The sequence below is a fragment of the Rhinoderma darwinii genome, chromosome 3 (genome assembly GCF_050947455.1).
Source record: "Rhinoderma darwinii isolate aRhiDar2 chromosome 3, aRhiDar2.hap1, whole genome shotgun sequence".
NCBI classification, from domain to species: Eukaryota; Metazoa; Chordata; class Amphibia; order Anura; family Rhinodermatidae; genus Rhinoderma; species Rhinoderma darwinii.
In genome coordinates this window covers 208,703,661-208,727,367 of record NC_134689.1, presented here as the reverse complement: position 1 = coordinate 208,727,367, position 23,707 = coordinate 208,703,661, and the positions used below count along the sequence as shown (strand labels likewise).

The 23,707-nt window shown below is 40.7% G+C and overlaps 1 protein-coding gene across 3 annotated transcripts in view; it reads right to left on the bottom strand.

Annotated features, from left to right (window-relative positions):
- Positions 1 to 23,707, bottom strand: part of FBXL13 (F-box and leucine rich repeat protein 13) — a 178,540-nt gene that overhangs the window by 123,749 nt on the left and 31,084 nt on the right. For all 3 annotated transcript variants that reach the window (XM_075857321.1, XM_075857322.1, XM_075857323.1), the window contains exons 4-6: positions 17,408 to 17,475; positions 14,034 to 14,188; positions 3,717 to 3,826 (exon numbers count right to left, since the gene is read on the bottom strand). In XM_075857321.1, the coding sequence (XP_075713436.1) occupies positions 3,717 to 3,826; positions 14,034 to 14,188; positions 17,408 to 17,475 (333 nt within the window). The remainder of the gene's footprint in view (positions 1 to 3,716; positions 3,827 to 14,033; positions 14,189 to 17,407; positions 17,476 to 23,707) is intronic.

The window sequence follows — 23,707 nt, the reverse complement described above, 5'->3', positions numbered from 1 at the left end:
ATTCACACGACCAGGTCGCGCCCGAGCCCAAGTGCCGGCCGGTAAAATCGGCCATTCTGCCCGGCCGGTTTGCATAAAGTTTTGCATCCGTGCCGGGCCGGGCAGATCTGGACAGTGACATCAGCGGCAACTCCTGAAGGGGAATCCCCATGTGTTCGGGGATTCCGCTTCAGGAGTTTCCCCTGATGTCACTGCCCAGATATGGACAGAGACATCAAGCGCTCTGTCCAGGAGCGGAATCCCCGAAAACACGGGGATTCCGCTCCTTCAAGGAGCTAAAGAGCGGCTAGCACATAGCAGAGCAGGGGATACCTCCCTGCTCTGCTATAGTGGCGTCGCTGCAGTAGTAGCAGCCGCAGCAGCAGAAGCTGCAAGCGGCGCCATCGAAGGTGTCGCCGGGCCAGGGCGCTTTTAAAACAAGCAGGGGAAGGGAGCCAGCGCAGCGCTCCCTTCCACCTGCTGTACACCCCGGCCCTGCAACACAGTGTGCAGTGATGCCATTCGTCAGAATGGCATCAACTCCTCCTCCTCACATGCACTCTGCGCTGTGAGGAGGAGGAGATAGAGGGCAAACGCCGGAAAACCCGGTCATCACTCGGGACACATCCCGGTGATGGCCGGGTATTACACGGCCCCATAGACTTCTATGGGAGCTGGGCGGCCGGGTACCCGGCCGAAGATAGAGCATGTCCTATTTTTTGACGCTCGGTTTCCCCGGCCGTCAAAAAATCGGTCGTGTGAATAGCCCCATTAGGGGTCTATTATTCCTAATGCAGCCGGGTGCCGGCCGATTTATGAACGTCCGGCACCCGGCCGGGAAACCCTGTCGTGGGAATGAGGCCTTAGGGTTCTGAAACATTTAGAAAAATTAAGTAATGACACCTGCTTGAGATGACCAATTCATACCTCTGTTCTCTGAGATATACAATTGAAAGGCCTGTGCCACCAATCCTCTGTGGTTCTACAATAAGCAATGTGTTCTAGATGTCAATGTTTGTAGACATCCTCTGAAAATGGCCCAAACAACTGTTAAACTAACTTGAAGACACTACGTCTGTATGTATAGAGAGAAAATATAATCTTCTTATCCAAACATATATTTTTGGTTTATCTAGCTCAACAAAAATGTATGTAAAATAAAAACTAAAATAACACTAGTTTTAGAGTCAATTATTTAAAAAATAAATAAATGAAGAGACCATAACTTGTAAAGTGAGAAGTCAGATGATATTTGTATTTTTAGTACTGTATCATTTACTATAATATTATGAAATATATCGGCTATACTACAAAAAAAACAACAGATATTCTTCCTAAAAAAAATAATTATATCCAGTTTTGACTAGAGATATATACAATTTCATCCTTCTACTCGCCTTCCCAAGTAAAGCTGGTGGATGTTCGTGCATCGCGCTGAAAACGGCAAGATTTGCTAAAAGTTTATAGTATATGGGAGGATCGGAACTGTCACACAATGGCAGATAGGAGAAAAGATAAGTCACGTTGGGTCCATTATTCTGTCAGAAATGTCTAGTAGTGGCTTATCTCCGTCTCTCCTATTTAATATATATGCACACGAGCAGGTTTATGGGGAGGTGGGAAAGATAATTGCTGTCAACTCTCTCACGTATATAACCAGTGTGAAAGAAATTAAGTTCACCATATTGCCCTTTGTCTATTGTCTTCAATATCATTTAGATGCTTAAAAATATATATTCTGCGGTGTATAGAAAATGTTGCTTTTGTACACAAATACTTCTTTATCACCACAAAGAAGGCCTGTTACATCATTATGTGTATCATATTCGGCATTGGAAAATGAACTTTTAAGCATGACCCAAGATCTCCTTCACACCGAAGATCTCTTCCAGCACACCCCATTAGATCTATTCCAGCACACCCCATTAGATCTCTTCCAGCACACCCCATTAGATCTCTTCCAGCACACCCAAGATCCCCTCCGGCACACCCAAGATCCCCTCCGGCACACCCAAGATCCCCTCCGGCACACCCAAGATCCCCTCCGGCACACCCAAGATCTCTTCTAGCACACCCTAGATCTCTTCTAGCACACCCAAGATCTCTTCTAGCACACCCAAGATCTCTTCTAGCACACCCAAGATCTCTTCTAGCACACCCAAGATCTCTTCTAGCACACCCAAGATTTCTTCTAGCACACCCAAGATCTCTTCTAGCACACCCAAGATCTCCTCCTGCGCATCCAAGATCTCCTCATGCGGATCCAAGATCTCTTCTAGCACACCCAAGATCTCCTCATGCGCATCCAAGATCTCCACCTGCACTCCCAGCTGCATCAGGCGTACCTAATATAACTAAGGAGATAAGAAACTGAGGCCTACAATGTCTATGAGCCTGCTTCTGGGTTGGCTGGGAAAGGAGTTAAACATACACAATCGTTGTTACAGGTGTTCAGTCTTATACTCTATTTATGCTACATGCAGGTGACACAATTCATGTCACTGCATTGTTACTTTTTTTTTTTTTTTTGCTTAATAGGGTTGTCCAATCATAAGAAACTGATGGCCTATCTTCCGGATTGGCCATCAATATCTGATCAGTGGGGGCCAACTACCAGCACCCCCACCAATTAGCTGTTTTAAAGGTGTAGTGGTGCTGCTTTCCCTTCATTAGCTATCTGCTCGTACTGTGAATCGCCGACACACTTGTAGCAGCAGGTCACATTATTACAGCCTTCTCCCATTGTAGTGAATGGGAGAAAACCGTAATACTGTGAACCGCCGCTACAAGTGTGTCTGCGGTTCACAGTACGCGCAATAACAAGAATGAAGGGGAAGATATACCGATATTGATGGTCTATTTCATATGACTGGAAAACCCCTTTAAAGCAACCACTATTTAAATAATGTTAATTTGGAACAACGGTTTATCCACAACACCAGCTAAAGAATTACAGGAGTATGGGAAGCTGAGATCTTTGGTGCTTTTTGGTAAAGTTCTTATGCTGATTTAGCTATCTCTCTGTCTACAGAACTGACATACACCCTGTAGACAAGTTACTCACTGATTTTATTCCCGACTGACAAAATAATTGTTCTGCAGGATAAAGGATTTATTATAACTCTGCAGATCTAACATTTTGTTTGTCAGTCATCATCCTTTTTAACTCTTCCAAGCATAAACTATAATTTCCAGTAAATTGGGTCTGCTAAAAATATGTTTCATTTTATTTGCTGAATTATTTGTTTATAATTAATCCAAGCAGGAGAAAGTGCTTCTCTGTCCAAGAATTTCGCTGTGACTGGCTGTACAACATTCGGTTATATTTTTCATATAGCTATTTCAATGTCAAAACATATTTACACGCTCTGAGGAAGCGTAGAACAGCAAAACAATGTTAAATAAAATATTACCGTTTTCATAACAGTTGAAATAATGATAATACTAATCCCAATGAAAAGCGATTATTATCTAAGGTTGATCTGACATTTTTTCACATACACAACTTTTCAATAAAGTAATTTAATGAATATTGTTCTGCAGGAGCAGGGCCATCATGCCATTACTAAAGAAAGCTTTGCTAATGGAAAAGTTCTATGCACGTTTACATTTTTAAGTCACTGTGAAAACAAGCCGTGTATTTTTAGATCCCAGATAACAATTTTAAGTCCCTTACTTGGCGTGACCAAATTCATTTTAGACTATGTCAACATTACAACTGTTAGGCTAACACATACCTCAAAGTACTCTCTTTTCTTTTTGGAATCCTGAGTTTCAGCGTTCCAAGCTTTTAAGATTTTCTTTATGAAGGCATCATCAAAAACACTCTGAATTCTGGTTGAAGCCTCTAGAAAAAAACCAAAAAAAAAAAACCTTTTGTGACCCCAAGTGTTGCCAATGGTGAATGAATGTTTGCCATTTCAGATAGATTTTCTGAAATAGTGGGCACTGATTGTTTTACAACAACTTCTTCTAACCATGAACTGTCTTTAGTACATTACCTATACACACCCCTTATGTTACAGGCTAGCCTCAACCACATGGTTAGATTATGAGCAGCAGCAGTATATTTAATGCCATTGAAGTGAATGTGAGAAAAGGCTGCAATACCTGTGAATCGCCGCTAAATAAGTGTCGAAGATTCACAGTGAGCAAGAAGAGATGAAGGGGAAGCAGCGCTTGTACGAGTGCTGCGGCCCCTTCAAAACAGCTGATTGGCGGGGAATGTTCCGGGAGTCGGACCTCAACTGATCAGCTATTGATGGCCTATCCTGAGGACAGGCCATCAATTTTTACTAAACCAAAAACCAGACACATTAGGAGCTTGAAACCAAAATGGTAGCCATTTAGTTAAAATTGTATAAATACTTTGAATTCTCATATTAAAAATATAAATGTTTACATAACATGAAGATAAAAATTTCAACAGAATATATCATAGAACAATGGTATCAACAATTTGCATCGCTTAGTATTTTATACTGGACTAAAGAAAGTCATATATGGTATTATCTATAACATGAAACAGGATTTATAGTAGAAATATAGGTCTTTGTCAGAATATAAGCAAGGTTTAAGAATTCCTCTACGCTGAACAACTAACCATATGTAACATGAGAAAAAGAAGCGTCCCTGCATATAAGAAACACTCAAAAAGCCGCAGGGATAAGTATATCGCTATTTAAATAGTATACCCTCATGTATTGTACATAATCTGCACAGGAGGCGAAGCACACAATTAAAATAAACATCTTCTAAGGACAAGTAAGTCCCACTATATGGATGCTGTTATACTTATAAAAAACATTTAAACAGCAGATTATGTACAATACATACTTATCCCTGCGGCTTTTTGAGTGTTTCTTATATGCAGGGACGCTTCTTTTTCTCATGTTACATATGGTTAGTTGTTCAGCGTAGAGGAATTCTTAAACCTTGCTTATATTCTGACAAAGACCTATATTTCTACTATAAATCCTGTTTCATGTTATAGATAATACCATATATGACTTTCTTTAGACCAGTATAAAATAATAAGCGATGCAAATTGTTGATACCATTGTTCTTTGATATATTCTGTTGAAATGTTTATCTTCATGTTATGTAAACATTTATATTTTTAATATGAGAATTCAATAAAGTATTTATACAATTTTAACTATATGGCTACCATTTTGGTTTCAAGCTCCTAATGTGTCTGGTTGGGTTTACTATATTTAAGGAGTCTAAACCACCGTAACAGTGTTATGGACTTCAAATGAGTATAAACATACATTTTTACTGTTTGGAAAAACACTATTGAGTCTGTAGACATAATATCTGATGCAATCCCTGTCCACAACTAAGCTAATGAGATGGATGTCCATGCATTCCACTGGCAAAATGTTTGAAATTAGTTGAATAGGCAAGCAATAAATATAAATTTTCTTGTTTACCACCTTAATATTGTTCTATCTAGCCAACACTAGACATAAATATATAGATGAGCGATGCCACCTGTTGGTTAGACCTACGATTACACAATCATCATATAAGCCATCAATGATTTATTATGCTTAAAAGAACACAAACCAATGTAAAAAAAATGTCAGCATATTCTAGATTTCCATAAAAAATTAAAGCGGACTGAAAAGCTTTAAAGAAAAAATAAATAAATCAGCAGAAGATGAGAGGGCAAATCATCATGCAAATCAGACTGTGTTATGACAGTTAAACTAGTGGCAACACACGAATATAGCCTATAGATGCCTAAAGATCGGAGAGTGGACTGTTTGTAGTTAAAGGGAAGGTGTCCATATGTTCCGAAGCAAGGACTAGGAGCGGAGGGAGCGGAGGCGGCAGGAGCAGGTAAGTCATGTTTGTGTATGTTCGTGTTATAACCACTGTATCTAATCCTCCTACACGCTCAAAAAATGGCGGCACACAGTGTAGGAGGTTTGAACATTCGACCCCCTCCTTTCTCCTGGCACTAGCCAGGAGAAAGGAGGGGGCATTGTTTGAGCACACTAGAGCGAGTAGGTCTTCTCAAATTTTGCAGCATAAAGCAATGAGGTTGCTTTACCACATGCCAATGCTGCAATTATGGGAATTGCTCCCTCTAGTGACCAGCACATGGAAATGTTATAAATTAGAATCTAATTTATAATATTTCCTGACTTGTGAAAAAATTAAAAAAATTATAACAATGTGTAATCATTTATATACAAATTGTTTAACTAAAAAAATATATATATATTTCTAGCGACACATTCCCTTTAACCCCTTCCCGCACCTTGACGTTAATGCACGTCAATGTGTGCAGTAACTTCGCGCACCTTGACGTGCAATAACGTCAGTGCTTTAACAGTTAACCGCCGCGCGGCGCTAAACCGGTTAACTGTACAGGGTGTCAGCCCTGCTCTCCCCGTTGCCGATCAGCGGCCTGTCACCACTGAAATCGGCAATTAACCACTTTGATGCGGTGGTCGATTGCGATCACCACATTGAAGAGGTTTACAGCGGATCGGCAGCCCCCCACATGTATTTGCGGGGGCTGGCGATCCTTCTCACGGCAACCAGAGGCCAGACAATGACCTCCGGTTTGCCATGTACGGAAGCCTCGGAGGATCAACCTCCGGCTGGTCCTCCGATGCTTCCTGTCAGTGTGACTGTCACGTCACAATGACAGTTAGAACACATTACACTACGTGTGTAGTGTAATGTGTTCCAGCAGCGATCAGAGCTACAAGTCTAAGTGTCCCCTAGTGGGACAAGTGAAAAAAGTTAAAAAAAGATAATAAAAATGTTTTTAAAAAGTGTAAAAATAAAAGTTAGAAGTGACATGAACAAAGAATGCTTTTTTTTCCTATAATAAGTCTTTTATTATAGGAAAAAAATTAACACGTTAAAAAAAGTACACATATTTGGTATCACCGCGTTCCTAACGACCCCAACTATAAAACTGTAATATTATTTTTCCCGCACGGTGAACACCGCGAAAAAAATAAACGAAAAACAGTGCCCGAATCACAATTTTTTGGTTACCAACCCTCCCAAAATATACAAAAAAAAGTGATCAAAAAGTCGCATGTACGCCAAAATGGTACCAATACAAACTACAACCCATCCCGCAAAAAACAAGCCCTTACACCGCGTTTTTGACTGAAAAATAAAAAAGTTATCGCTCTCAGAATATGGTGAAACAAAAAATAATTTATTTTATAAATAAGTGATTTTATTGCACAAACGCTGCAAAACATAAAAAAATTATATACATATAGTATCACCGTAATCGTATCGAACCGCAGAATAAAATATAATGGTAATTTATAGCCCAGGGTGAACGCCATAAAAAAACAAATAAAAAACATTGTCAGAATTTATGGTTTTTGGTCACCTTGCTTGCCAAAAAATGGAATAAAACGTGATCAAAAAAATTTCTGGTACCCCAAAATGGTACCAATGAAAACTACAGATTGTCCCGCAAAGAATAAGCCCTCACACAGCTCCGGTGGAGAAAAAATAAAACAGATCCGGCTCTCAGAATATGGCGATGCAAAATGTGCAGTGTTCCAAAAGCGGATAAGATTGGGCGCCATTTATCAGTGCGACACCGGCCACATATCTGCGGATTATTATTTATTTACTGCATTATTATACCCTCTTATTATACCCTGATGTACCCCGCACAGATAACATATGCCCCCACATTATAAACTGAAACACCAGTAAAACCCCAAACAGAACAACTACCAAGCTACATCTTCGCCCCAAAAGCCAAATGCCCCTCCCTCCCTTCTGAGCCCTGCAGCGTGCCTAAACACCAGTTTACATCCATAGATATGGCATCGCCATACCCGGGAGAACCCGGTTAATATTTTATGAGGTATTTGTCTTCAGTGGCACAAACTGGGCATAACATGTAGTGCACTAAAATGGCATATGAGTGGAAAATTTAAATTTTCACTCCGCACCATGCGCTGCGCATTAACCCCTTCGCGCACCACGACATAGCATGTCATAGTGTAGGGGGTGATGTATGGAGCGTCTCACGTGAAAAAGAAAGCATTTAAAACTGCAAAATCACTGTTTTTTGGTCACCTTGGCGCTACCTAAAAATGTAATAAAAAGTGCTCAAAAAGTTGTATGTACCAAAAAATGGTACCAATAAAAACGACCGCTCGTCCCTCAATAAATAAGCCCTCATACCGCTCTATTGAAAAATAAAAAAAGTTGTGGCTCTTGGAACGCGGGGAGGAAAAAACTAAAAAGGAAAATAAAAAAATGGATCGGTCCAGAAAGGGTTAATTACTTTCTAATGAAAAAACCATTTATGACCACACGTGGGGTATTGCCGTACTCGGGAGAAATTGCTTTACAAATGTTGGGCGGCTTTTACCCCCTTTATCCTTTGTGAAATTGAAAAAATGCAACATTTTAGTGGAAGAAATGTCGATATTCATTTTCACGGCCTAATTCTAATAAATCCTGCAAAAGACTTGTGGGGTCTAAATGCCCACTATATCCCTAGATAGATTCTTTAAGTGGTGTAATTTCCACTTTTGGGGGGTTTCCACTGTTTTGGCCTCTCAGGGGCTTTGCAAATGCGACATGGCACCCAAAAACCATTTCAGCTAAATTTGAGCTCCAAAAGACAAATAGCGCTCCTTCCCTTCTAAGCCTTGCTGTGGGTCCAAACAGCAGTTTATTACCACATATGGCATATTTCCGTAATCGGAAGAAATTGTTTTACAAATGTTGGGGTGCTTTTTCTCCTTTATTCCTTGTAAAAATTAAAAATGGCTACCTTTTTTCAGAAAAAAAGTTGATTTTTACCTTTACAGAATAATTCCAATGAATTCAGCAAAACAACTGTGGGGTCAAAATGCTAACTTTACCCGTAGAAAAATTCCTTGATGAGTGTAGTTTCCAAAATGGGGTCACTTTCCGGGGGTTTCCACTATTTTGTTCCCTCCAGTGCATTTCAAACGCGACACAGCACTGAAAACTATTCCAGCAAAATCAGAATTTCAAAATCCATATGGTGCTCCTTCCCTTCTGAGTCCTGCTGTGGGTCCAAACAGCAGTTTATTACCACATATGGGGTATTGCTATAATCGGGAGAAATTGCTTTACATATGTTGGGGTGTTTTTTCTCTTTTATTGCTTGAAAAAATTAAAAATTTCTAAGTTTTTTCAGAAAAAAAGTAGATTTTCATCTTCACATACTAATTCAAATAAATTTAGCAAAAAAACTGTGGGTTCAAAATGCTAACTATACCCCTAGATAAATTCCCTGAGGGGTGTAGTTTCCAAAATGAGGTCACTTTTGGGGGGTCTTTATTGTTTTGGCCCCACAAGACCTCTTCAAACCTGACATGGTACCTAAAATATATGCTAAAAAAAAGGAGGCCCCAAAATCCACTAGGTGCTCCTTTGCTTCTGAGGACTGTATTTCAGTAAATTAGCGCACTAGGGCCACATGTGGGATATTTCTAAAAACTGCAGAATCTGGGCAATGAATAATAAGTTACATTTCTCGGGTAAAACCTTCTGTGGTATAGAAAAAAATGTATTACAAATGAATTTTGTAAAAAAAAAATGAAATTTGTAACTTTCACCTCTACTTTGCTTTAATTCCGGTGAAACGCCTAAAGGGTTAAAACACTTTCTGAATGCTGTTTTGAATACTTTGAGGGGTGCAGTTTTCAAAATGGGGTGATTTATGGGGACTTTCTAATATATAAGGCCCTCAAAGCCACTTCAGAACTGAACTTGTCCTTGTAAAAATCGCCTTTTGAAATTTTCTTGAAAATATGAGAAATCGCTGCTAAAGTTCTAAGTCTTGTAACGTCCTAGAAAAAGAAAAGAATGTTCAAAAAACGATGCCAACATAAAGTAGACATATGGGTGATGTTAACTAGTGACTATTTTGTGTGGTATTACTATCTGTTTTACAAGCAGATACATTTAAATTTAGAAAAATGCAAATTTTTGCAAATTTTCTTCAAATCTTGGTGTTTTTTACAAATAAATATTGAATTTATCGACCACATTTTTTCCCTAACATAAAGTACAATATGTCACGAGAAAACAATCTCAGAATCACTTGGATAGGCAAAAGCATTCCGGAGTTATTACCACATAAAGGGACACATGTCAGATTTGAAAAATCGGCTTCGTCCTGAAGGCAAAAATAGGCTCAGTCCTGAAGGGGTTAAGCAGCATATAGGCAAATTTGATATCAGAAGTTGTTTAAATAGAATCCACATTCAGCATCTGTGGTCTCAGCTTAAAGTTCCTAGTAAATGCTTATGTGGGGATTATTGGTTTATGGTTTTTTTTCCCAGAAAAAAAATCAATAGGCAGACATATCTAACTGTATAGCAAACAGTTGTATTGTGGGTCAAAAGAACGTGCCGTTTTAGACATAATCGCAAGCTGTTTTGTATGTATGAACAGGACAGCAGCCATATGACACTGACGTATGTTCAGAGACACTATTAACAAAAGGTGAAAACAAACATGTCTGTTATTTCCCATAAAACTGCATATTGCTTTTTTATGTTTTGTTTTTTTATATCAGAGATATATATATATATATATGTATGTATGTGTGAAACATTCACGAATCTACTTTCTCCCTCAGCCATCCCAGGAACTGTGTCTCATTTTCTACTGTAATACGACTACAAAATGGCCACTTTATTAGAGAAACGCATCTAGTAGTGCGTTGGACCTTCTTTGACCTTCAGAATCCACATCAATTTGTTGTGGTATAGATTCCACTAGGTGTTGAAATTCTGATGCAGAAATATTGGCTCATGAGACTAGGATAGCTAAAGTGTCCTTCTGCCATAGGGTAAACAGCTGCCATGAAGTAATCAACTTGGATGGCCACAATGCTTAGGTAACCCCACTGTTCAAACTTCCATCCGCAGGTATCAGAGGACCCAAGGTGTGCTAAGAAAACATTCCCCAAACCATTACTCCATCTCCACCAGCCTGAGCTGTTGACACATGGCAGGAAGGGCTCATACATCCATGCTGCTTGCGCTAAATTCTGACCCTCCCAGCAACATGGTGCAACAGAAATCTGGATTCATCTGACATGGCAATTCACATCTCAGTGATCCAATTTTTGTGCTCTTTTGCCCACTGAAGTCTTGTCTTTCTGTTTTCCTCAGATAGCAATGGCACTCAAACTGGTTGTCTACAACGACGAGTTGTACGTTCAGACACTCTAGTTGGAGTACCAGCATTAGATTTGGCTGCAATTTGCCTGACTGTTCATCAGAATGATTCTCTGTATCTTCCTCTGACCCCTTTCGTAGACAAGTTGCTGACATCCACAGGACACCGTTGCACCAAAAATCACAACAAGGTTGGCAGTTTGTGAAATACTGACCCTGGCTAGTCTGCCTCGTTTGAAGTTGCTCAGATCGCTCGGTTTTTCCATTCCAATGTGGATTTACACTGAAACTGATCCGTGGTTAACTTGCAGACTTGAATTTATGCTGCACCACATGGTCACATGTCGCATGTAAAGAGTCCATTCAGTGTACATATCCATTAATTTGGAGGCTGTGTGGCACTATATACACAAGGGGTCAGTGTGTGGCAATATATACAAGAGGGCCTCTACTAAGGGAGGCTGTGTGGCACTATCTACTAGGGGGGTCTGTATGGCACTATAAGACCAGCGGGGCTGTGTGGTGCTATCTACATGGGGCTGTGTGTGGCGCTATCTACAGGGGGCTGTGGTACTATACACAAGGGAGGGGGCTGTGTGGCACTAAATACAAGGGGGACGGTGTGTGGCACTATCTACTAGGGGGCTGTGTGTGGTGCTATCTACAGGGGGCTGTGTGTGGCGCTATCTACAGGTGGCTGTGTGTGGCGCTATCTACAGGTGGCTGTGTGTGGTGCTATCTACAGGTGGCTGTGTGTGGCGCTATCTACAGGTGGCTGTGTGTGCGATATCTATAGGGGGCTGTGTGTGGCACTATCTATAGGGGCTGTGTGTGGCGCTATCTATAGGGGCTGGGTGTGGCGCTATCTACAGGGGGCTGGGTGTGGCGCTATCTACAGGGGGCTGTGTGTGGCGCTATCTACAGGGGGCTGTGTGTGGCGCTATCTACAGGGACATTATTACTGTGGGTGCACGGTTAATGATGGGGCACTTTTATTGTGTCAAGCACTGAGGGATCATTATTACCATCTGGGGCAATGTGGATTACGAGTTTGATTGGAGAATTGTGTATAGGTGGGGAGGGTGCTGGAAAAGCAAGAAACCAACATGTCTGTGTGTCAAATTCTTCAGAGAGAAGTTGTGTCTGGAATAAGTAGTCACAGTGGTCTATGCCGGATGGGGAAAAAAAGGGAAAGTGAACAACTATAATCAGAGAAAACATCACCTGTGAGTCACTGGATATAAATGTGCTGTAATCAGTGATATTGTCTGCAGAGCTCCAGTGTACAATTGGCATCTACCACTATATCGTGGTAATATTGATATATTAAAGTGTTTTTTATTCAGTAAAAGTACAGGGGTATAATTCAGTCACTGTGGTTATGGTGTGGCGGTATTATTTGAACTATTATTGGTAATACTGGTCTTATAATAGTAAGTTGTGTTCGATAACAGTATGCAAGTAATATTTAATCTGGTATGGTGGTATGATTAAATAAATATAAATATATACATATACATATATATATATATATATATATATATCTCAATAGCAAAAAAAACAGAGGCAGCACTCCAATGTTGAGAAGAAAAAGTGCTGTGTTTAATTCACCCCAGTAGCTGCCTCCGTTTTTTTGCCATTGGAATCTTTTTGACTCATAACCTGAGTCGGGGAGAATTGATTTGCACCCGACCACTGAAGCTGTGCTGCTTTCTTTTTTATATTTATATATGTATAATTTTTTTAATGTCAGAGGGTGGACATATGCTTTGGGGCTTGCAACACTCCTGGACGCGTTAGAAATCAGCGATGCAGTTCTTTGCACACCGCCTTCTGAAATTACTGCATTATTGATACAATAATTCAACATTTGGGGCCCCAATTTTAATTTTGTGCAGGGACACACTTTGTCTAAAATCGGCCCTTGTTATAGGGGGCTTCTAAATTACTCTAACTCTATTTCTAATGACCAGGTGTTGTGTACGTAATAGTGGCGCAAAAAAGCACCCGTATTACGTTCATGTGAAAGCGGCCTTATTCTAAGTTCAGTGGTCATAATCGGCCACAAATGGCTAACTTATTGATGCTTTATTCTATCCTAGGCGATGGCATGTGAATGAAGACTGTCTCTATGACTGTAATCACTGAAGACAACACTTGGCACACAGATGCTTTTTATTGTGGTATTAGCTTGAGAAATAGGATACATATAGGACATGGAACACACATGAAAAATTGCACAAATATAAATAACAATTTGGTATCAATCTTTTAAAAAAATAGAAAAAAAATAGTAAAAGTGATTGTTTTGACTTGCAAAATAATTTGATGCATACTTCAGTTTACTAACTTTAATTTTTCACAATTCACAAGCAATAAATACTGCGGGGGGGGGGGGGTGATTTTTCAAAATGTGTGCAAAAGGAAAGTGAAGTAGTTGCCAAAAGCAACCAACCAAATAGCTTCTTTCATTTTCAAAAAGGCCTCTAGAAAATGAGAGCTTGAAGCTGATTGGTTGCTATGGAAAACTACTCCACTTTTCCTTTGCACCAGTTTTGATACAATTCCCCACTGTCTCAGTCTTACACAGAACACAGCTCTGTACACAATAGTCCATTTTCAAACGTAGTCCTTGACCTATAATGGGGTCTGTCAGGTTTCTGTCAGAAACCCTGACAAAAACCTAAAAATATTAGTGTGAACAGAGCCTAAGCTAACCATTTTCTAAAAGAAATAAGCTGAATATTTAGATAAAGCAATCAAATAAATACAATTATCCATACCCAAACAATTTGTAGAATGACTCTACAGACCACTCCAGCACTATTTGCACTGCAGTATTATATATAAATATCACTTTGAGACATTTGTATGAAAACTTACTGATATGTTGCTTATTGCGAAATTTCACCCACTTATCCCAGCGACGTATTATGGATCGCAAAAATGTTTTTGTACGATGAGTCTCTGCATTCTGCAGCTTGACCTGGGTGTCCAGTCTTTTGGCTTTCTTTGTTGCACAATATTCCATCCATGCACTGCATGTTGGGAAGAGTAAATATTTTATTAGGCTTTCACACAAGCTTTCAATGCATGAAACGAAACCCATGTAATCTAATCTGAAACATGGCATACAAATTACAAATAAATGGTACCCAAGTTTTCTGAAAGGATTCCGTTTTGAAACGTAATCATGTTATTGATATTAAAGAAAAAAATTTTAAATTGGGATCAGAAACTGTTTCTCCATTACCATAACTAACCAAGCATTATATCTACCTATCTATACAGATAGATACATACATACATACATACATACATACATACATACACACATACACACACACACAAATACTTTCACCCATTTTCTACCTTCATAACTCTTTAAAGTGTAACTTTCAGAATAATCTGTCATATGTGTATACATGAGGAATAACACTGTTTCGGGCCTTTATATAACTCGGATTCTGAATGTGTTAGCAGTTTTCCACTCGACAGGCTGCAAGCTGTAACAACGTCTCTGTGTGTCTCTCTGCTACTCACTCCCTCTGCTCCTGCCCTCATCCTCCCTCTTCATAGACTTCGATGGGCAGCTGTATCCTGATCACTCTGTGAGCTGATAGTTGAGATGGAAATATCAGTAAATTTTGAGTGAGTCAACAGTAAGGGGGGGTACTAATAAGTGGAGAAATAAGCATTTTTTCTGTAATAGGGAGTTGCTAAAGTTGTATACACTGGCTGAGAAGAGAGCATTTAGCTCCGTGGTCCACCATCCACTCTGGCCTACGAGGCACTCAAAACTTGACGCAGGCTGTCACGAGGCAGGGATATTATCGCGTTCGACTGTGCTTAGCCACTGAGAGTTCAGACCACAGGCTAGAAGAGGCATGTTAGCCTGACCAGCTCCGCACATCGTGGTAAATGGGTGAGTTAGGGGAGTATCCATCGTATTATTTTTGGGGACATTTTTACCATGTGAGGGGACGAAAATAGGCATTTTAACTGGTTGGGTGGCACTACTGGGACATTTATACTGTGTGGGTGTGGCACTATTGTGTAAGGGCAGAAATGAGGCATATTTACTGTGTGGGGGCACTAAATGGGAACTATTACTGTGTGACGGACACTAAAGGGGCACTAGTAAAAGCAGGTAGGAGGCCACTATTTCTGTGTAGAGGAAATATTACTTTTGCATACACAAAAGGGGCATGTGTGGAGACACTAACCAGGCACTAATGATGTGTGGCGGACACTAAAGGGGCACTATTACTGTGTAGGGGCAGTAAGAAGTACTGTTACTGTGTGGGGGCGCAAAGGATGGCAATATTACAGTGTTGGGGCACTATTACGGTGTGCTGATCCCAAGGGGGGCACTGTTATTGTGTGGAGTCACTAAGGGGGAACTATTACTGTCTTGATGGCACTAGGGGAACATGATTACTGTGTGGGGCACAAGGGGGGTACTATTATTGTGTGGGGTACTTTTACCACCTGGGGCATTTGTGTGGCACTTTTTGGGGGATAACTATAGTTATGGGGGCACCCGGGACAGAAGCAAAATGGTACTATTAAAGGGGCAGAAGGATGGGAAGTAGGTAAGTCGGGTGCTGGTAAAGAGAGGAGCCAAAGATGTCTGGGCAGCAAACTCTACAGGGACGAGTCCTGCTGGGAGAAGTTGTCATGGTGGTCTGGGTCGGATGAAGAAGAAAAAGTTAACGACACCTTTCATAGAACAATCACTTCTGAGTAACTAGATTTAACTGTAGGTTATTCACTTATATGGTCTGCAGAGTGCCTTTGTAGAACTGGTATCTACCACTATATGGTCGCAGTATGGCGTTTTTTATTCACTAACAGTATTGTAGCATTAGTCAGTTACTTTGTGGTGGTATTGTGGTGCTTATGGTCTGGCGGTATTATTTGGCCCCTTGTATAGTGGTAGAAGTACAGCAGTCTGTGCTGAGCAGAGAATGCGGCTGCTTTTCTCCCTGAACACCGGCAGCCACATCTTCAGCTCAGCAAATTCTGCTGGGTAATCTGTACAGTACAGCGTATTTTACTAATCAGAGGATGTGGCTGTCAGTGTTGGGGAAGAAAGGATCCCGGCCTCCTCTCCAGAAGAAGAGACTAGAAACCCATTCTCCCCGATAACCGGCAGCCACATCCTCTGATCAGTAAAACATAGTGAAAGCAATGGCTGAAGTCAGGTCAAGCCTTCTTGCTCCTTCTGTGCTCTAAGCTCAGTGGTAATTCTGATCACCTATTCCCCAAAATCTTTACTTCTCTAGACTTCCATGAGACACATCTCGAGGATTCTCCTTGCCTATTTCTTTTCTATCATGACCTAGGAGTGTGAATGTAGTGGTGTCCTTTACAAATTCATAAAATGCACTAGTGTAGGCTCCTTAGTTATCATGGCCAGAGGAAACAATCCAGTAGTAACCCCTCCACCCTAAGATCTCTGCATCACAGGGCCATTAGGTAAGAAGTTATTTGGGTAGTGGGAAGGTAATTTGTAATGCTTTTACATTTCATTCTTATTTATCTGTAATTTGCATCTCATTTTGCCCATGAGACCCAGTTCTTCTAATCAGATGGGTCAGCTGTATTGGCAATGTTCTTTATTATGCTGTTGAAGAAATCACAAGACACAGTCTGTATTAGTTGTGACCTCACCGCACCATTATTTACTATTTGACAGTTGCCTTAGTAATGCAATACAAAGACTTGGCACTAACACTTCATATCATAGTAAAGTTTACTTTACTATGCCAGGTCTAATTTTTCCATGACGTCAAGTCCAAGGGGTTCAGGTGAAGCACTGTTTGGTAAAAGAAAATCTCAGACTACAAGTGTTAACACCGTGGTACAAAATAGGTTACACTTTATACCATATCACACATTGGGGCAAATAGCAAAAATAAATTTATAAACTATAGTATTTAGTAGCCAATAGCAAGAGACTGCTATCGATACACAAAATGAATGCTGAGTGTTAATACATTTTTGTTAACCGCTACAATGGAACGTATGTAAAATAGTGTACACATCAAAGGCAAAGTACCAAAAGTTCATTATCAAGTAAATAAAAGAGCAATTTGTTTCTTTGTTTCCATCACACGGTCAGTAAAACCTTGACAGGCTTACAGACTGGACACATCTTATACACATCAGATGAGCTTAGATCTAAAAATATTTTAAGAGTACCCTTAACTTTTAGCAGCTAATCCCCTTTTGTCAGGCAGTAAAGTACTCACTCAAAGTACAGCTTCTGCAGCTTGTTCCTGTAAAATGAGTACGCCTTTGTAAATAGCTCTGGCGACACCTGAATGGAAAAAGAAGACTTGTGTCAAAGGAATGTTATACAATAGGAAAATCCGCTGGTTTGTCCAGAACGATGAACAGTAATCTCTTAGTCAACTTCTAAGGAGGAATGGCACAGGTTACATCCCTTTATCTCAATTATCCCAACAAAAAAGGCCGTCGTAAACAACTTTCAGATTTTCATTTTCGTTTTTTCCTCCCCACCTTCCAAAAGCCATAACGTCTTTATTTTTCCGTCGATATAGTACTATGAGGGCTTGATTTTTGCGGGACGAGTTGTAGTTTTTCCTAGCACCATTTATTTTGCCATATAATGTACTAGGAAACCGGAAGAAATTATTTGTGGGGTAGAAAATGCAAAAAAACAGTGATTCCTCCATGTTTTTTTGCGCGCCGTTTTTACGGAATTCACTGTGCAATTAAAACAACATGTTAACTTTATTCTGTGGGTCAATACAACTACGGCTATACCAAATATATATACTTTTTTCTATATTTTACTACTTTTACAAGTAAAAACCTAAGTGTAAAAAAGAACATTTATTTTGTGTCGCCAAAATCCGAGAGCCATAACTTTTTTTTTTTCCGTCGATTAAGTGGTATGAGGGCTTAATAGGTGTACAAAGATGGCGGACCTGGGGGGTCTTCATTAGGCCCCAGGCAGCCATAGCAACCATCGCCCCCCAGCGATTGCATTGCGGGGGGCGCGATGAGCTGTTAGAGGGGGTCGTCCCCCTATTTCTAACGATTTAAATGCTGCGGTCTCAACTGACCGCAGCATTTAATGAGTTAAACAAGCGGGATCGCTGTAACATACAGCCGATACCAGCATCGTATGAAGCGGGTTCACTCCGTGAGCCCGCTCCATACTTCCCCTACCCGGCTATGACGTAACTGTATGTCATATGTCGGGAAGGGGTTCAAGGATATGTCCACTTTCAAAAAAATTACTTCCATTAAATATAATAACTAAAACGTTCCTAGTACAACCTAGAACTAGTGAACTGCATGCATAATACACTACATGGCCAAAATGATGTGGACACCTGGCCATCACACCTATATGAGCTTGTTGGACATCCTTTTCCAAAAACATGGAAGTTAATATGGACTTGGGCCCCATTTTGCAGCTACAACAGTCTCTACTCTTCTGGGAAGGCTTTCCCCAAGATTTTGGATTTTGTCTGTGGGAGTTTGTGCCCATTCATTCAAAAGATAATTTGTGAGGTCAGGAATGGATGTTGGACAAGAAGGTCTGATTCGCAATCAGTGCTCCAATTCATCCCAAAGATGTTTGACGGTGTTGAGGTCACGGCTCTGAGCAGGTCACTCGAGTTCCCCCATGCCTTTATAGACTTCGCTTTGTGCACAAGGCACAGCCATGCTGAAACAGAAAAGAGGCTTCCCAAACTGTTCCCACAAAGTTAGAATACAATTGTGCTTTGTATGCTAAAGCATTAAGATTTCCCTTCACTGGAAATGAGGGGCCTAGCCCAAACCCTGAAAAACAGTCCGATGCCATTATTCCTTCTCCACCAAATTTACAGTAGGCACTATGCATTCCGGTAGGTAGCGTTCGCCCTTGCATCTTCCAAACACAGATTCGTCCAATAGACTGCCAAATAGTGCAAAGTGATTCATCACTCCAGAGAATATGTTTCCACTTCTCCAGAGTCCAGTGGCAGCGTGCTTTACACAACTCCAATAGACACTTGGAATTGCGAATGGGGATCTTGGGTTTCCACGGTGGAGCAGCTGCACACAAGCCTATTTCACGAAACTCCTGAAGTACAGTTCTTGTGCTGATGTCTCTTCTAGAGGCAGTTTGGATGTTAGGGATCTGCCAGGTACTTCATCTAGGTATACTCCTGGGATTAATCAATCCACACCTGAGGCCAGACCTGTTCGACTGACACCATCTCCCACCAACCAGGGTGGCAGGCTCAGGAGTGGGAGAGCCTATCGCGGCCTGGTCTGTCTGAGTTAGCTCCGCCCCCTGTCCTTTATTACCTGCCCTGTTCTCTCCCTCAGTGCTTGTAATTCTTTTGGATTCCTGGCCCCACTGCTGCTTGCTCCAGCCTGCTTCTGCCGTGCTTCTGCCTTGCTGCAGTTCTGCTTGACCTGCTTTGCTTTGCCCCTGGCTTGCTTCTGTCTCCTTGCCCGCTTGGGTGTACTCACTTCGTCCTGGTCCTGACTGTCCGTTCGCCGCTCCGTTTCCTCGTGGCGTTCCGTGGCTACTGCCCCTTCCCTTGCATGTTCCCTGTTTGTTTTCCTGTGCACTTAGACAGCGTAGGGACCGCCGCCCAGTTGTACCTCGTCGCCTAGGGCGAGTCGTTGCAAGTAGGCAGGGACAGGGCGGTGGGTAGATTAGGGCTCACTTTCCCTTCACCTCCTTCCGGCCATTACATTGGAACTCTTTAGTGAGTGATGCAGAACAAAGGATATGGAATTTTTATGAACCATGCGCTTCAGCCCTCTGAGTTTGTGTGATCTACCACTTCATGACTGAGCTGTTGTTACTCCTAGATGCTACCTCTACACAATAACAGCACTAACATTTGACCGGGGGAGATCTAGTAGATCAGAAATTTCACAAACTGACTTGAGGCAAAGATGGCATTCGATGACCATAAACTCACTGAGCTCTTCAGCACGACCTATACTACTAGCAATGTTTGCAAATAGAGATTGCATGGCTGTAAGGTTGATTTTATGCACCAGTTTTATGTTTGCAATGGGTGTGGCTGATATACCCGAACTCAACAATTAGGGGGCGACGTGGAGGGGACGTTGCAGAATTGTTGTTATTCTGCACAGAAAAACCACAACTATTTACAGTACAATGGGTTTTTCAAAACCCCATCCACATGTAGTGTAAAAAGAGCATGTGGAAAGCAGGGCATGCTGAAGATTTTCACTGTTTATTTCACCCTTTGCAATGCAAAGGGTGAAATCTGTAACAAAATTTGCATGTAATACATAAAAATTTTCAGCGGATTTGCAACAGAATCCACAGCTGAAAGTCTTTAGTAACATTGTGAAATTGCCTAGAAAGCACACAGAAAGGCCGGGTTCCCACGTAGCGTAAATGCTGCAATGGAATTCAGCGCAGAAATTCTGCAGCATTTACAGTAGCAGCAAAGTGGACGAGATCTTGAAAATCTCATGCCCACGCTGCGGAAAAAAACATGCCGTGAAAACGTTAATAAATTGACCTGCGTTGCAGAGCTTAAATCTGCAGCATGTCAATTTATACTGCGTTTTCCCCATGGAATTCAATGGGGATGCAAAACCTGCAACAGAAAGCCAAGTGTTGAAACTTTTGCAGCGGAATCACAGAGATTCCGCCGGACAAATCGTAACTCAGGAAAAAAAAATCAAAATAATACTTACCCAGAACTCCCTGCTTCTCCTTCCAGTCCAACCTCCTGGGATGACGTTTCATCCCATGTGACTGCAGCAGCCAATCACAGGCTGCAACATCATCCAGGGAGGCTGGACCGGATGGAAAAGGAGGGATGCGTCACCCTGACAAAGGCCTTGGTAAGTATGGACGTTTATTTTTTATTTATTTCTAAATTGCTTACCGCAGCGGAAATTCCGGCCAAAAAAAACACACAACAGTGCTGCGGTTTTTCAGACAAATGTGCTGTGAGTTCCAGGTCAGATACGCTGCGTGATTTGATCACTATTTTGCATCAGAATATTAAAGCCCAAATCAGGAGAGGATGCTTAGTAGAGAAGTATAAATCTTTCCATTATATTTTCCTTCTGTTTAGGATCCAGTAATGGTTTAGGCTTCAAAATACTGACCAAACCTGCAATGTGTGAATGAGGCCTCGGGGTATGTTCAGACGTTGCGGATTTGTCGCAGATTTTAAGCACAGATTTCGAATTAAATAAATCAGCATCAATTTAGAGTAAAAAAATATGTGGATAGGGTTTTGAAAAAAAATTAATATTTATCTAGCACTACATGAGATTGGGGTTCCATGACTGTGCAGCCACACAAAAACAAAATACTGTGCTGCCTGAAGTGCTGAAAAATACACTATGGACTCCAGTAGTGGAAACAATTTTTTCACGTCATGAATCATGTTTCACCGTTTAACAGTATGATGGACAAATCATGTTCATTTGATGCCATAATGATTCCTGCCCAAAAAGTTTGGTGAAGGAGAGATAAAGCTATATGCATATTTTTCATGGTTGTTGATAGTTCACTTAGTTGCAATGAAGGTAAATGTTAGGTCCCATTCACCTCACGTTTTTGCCCTACGTTTAGGGCAAAAACGTGAACCCAACATAAACACTAAAAAAGTGTCTATAGGTCTGCATTAGCCTAACGGAGGCCAAAAGAGTTTAGTTTTGGTCTCCATCGGGCTGGTATACATTGGTGTATATATATATATATATATATATATATATATTTATTTTTTTTTAAGTATGGAGAAGCATAGTAGACCATGCTATTCCATACAATGGAAACCCTTAAAAATTCTGAGCGGTATACATATTTTTTAACCCCTTAAAGACGCAGCCTTGTTTTGGCCTTAAAGGAACAGTGTCATCACAATTTTTTTTTTAATATGTTAAAGATGTTAGTGCTTTATTAAAAACGTTTATATTTATTTGTGTTTTACGTTTTCTTATTTTTACACTTTTTCTTCTCTATGGGGGCTGCCATTTTTTGTTCCATTTCTGTATGTGTCGATTAACGACACATACAGACATGGAATACGGCAGCCACAGTCCCATAGAGACTGCGAACGGGTCCCGTCCCATCCACTTCTGTGTACGCCGTCTGTGTGGGAACTGCGCATGCGCCGCTCCCACACAGTCCAACTTGAAATTGGCGCCGTCCGGCGCCATTTTCCTGTGGACCGGAAGTCGCGGCCGGACAGTAATATTACTACTTCCGGTCGCGGCTTCCGGACTTGTGCACTTGGACCAGCGGCAGCAGACGGAGCGGACGGGCCGGAGGGAGCCGCGGCGGCAGGAGCAGGTAAGAGATTTCAATGTATGTTCGTGTTTGTGTACGTTTACTACTGTATGTAAACCTACTACACTGTGTGTTAGCTCAAAAAATGGCGACACACAGTGTAGGAGGTTAGACCGTTCAAACCCCTCGTTTATCCCGGCACTAGCCAGGATAAAGGAGGGGGGGGATGCTGAGAGCTCACTAGAGCGAGGGCTTTTTACCCAATTTTGCAATGCTGCAATTTTGGGAATAGCTCCATCTAGTGACCAGCAATGGGAAATATTATAAATTAGAATTAATTTATAATATTTCCTGACTCGTGAAAAAAATAAAAAAAATTTGAACAATGTTTAACCACCTACACACTAAATGTTTAATAAAAAATAAAAAAACATGTTTTTCTGGCAACACATTACCTTTAAGGCTCAGAGCCCATTTTTCAAATCTGACATATTTCACTTTATGTGGTAATAACGTCGGAATGCTTAAACCTATCCAAGCGATTCTGAGATTGTTTTCTCGTGACACATTGGGCTTTATGTTAGTGGTAAAATTTGGACGATATATTCAGTGTTTATTGTTGAAAAATTGCAACATTTAGGGAAAATTTATAAAAAATAGAATTTTTCAGAATTTAAATGCATCTGCTTGTAAAACAGACGGTTATACCACCCAAAATAGTTACTAGTTCACATTTCCCATATGTCTACTTTAGATTAGCATCGTTTTTTGAACATTATTTTAATTTTCTTGGACGTTACAAGGCTTAGAACATAAACAGTAATTTCTCTTTTTTTTAAGAAAATGTCAAAAGCCTTTTTTTTAAGGTACCTCTTGAGTTCTGAAGTGGCTTTGAGGGGCCTATGTATTAGAAACCCTGATAAAACACCCCATTTTAAAAACTAGACCCCTCAAAGTATTCAAAACAGCATTTAGAAAGTTTTTTAACCCTTCAGGCATTTCACAGGAACTAAAGCAAAGTGGAGGTGAAATTTGCAATTTTAATTTTTCTTGCTGAATTTAAATTTTATTCAATTTTTTTGTGTAACACGGAAGGTTTTACCAGAGAAACACTACTAAATATGTATTGTCCAGATTCTGCAGTTTTTATAAATGTCCCACATGTGGCTCTACTGCGCTTGTGGACTAAAACACAAGCCCTAGAAGCAAAGAAGCACCTAATGCATTTTGAGGCCCCTTTTTTATTAGAATATATTTTAGGCAGCATGCCAGGTTTGAAGAGGTGTTGAGG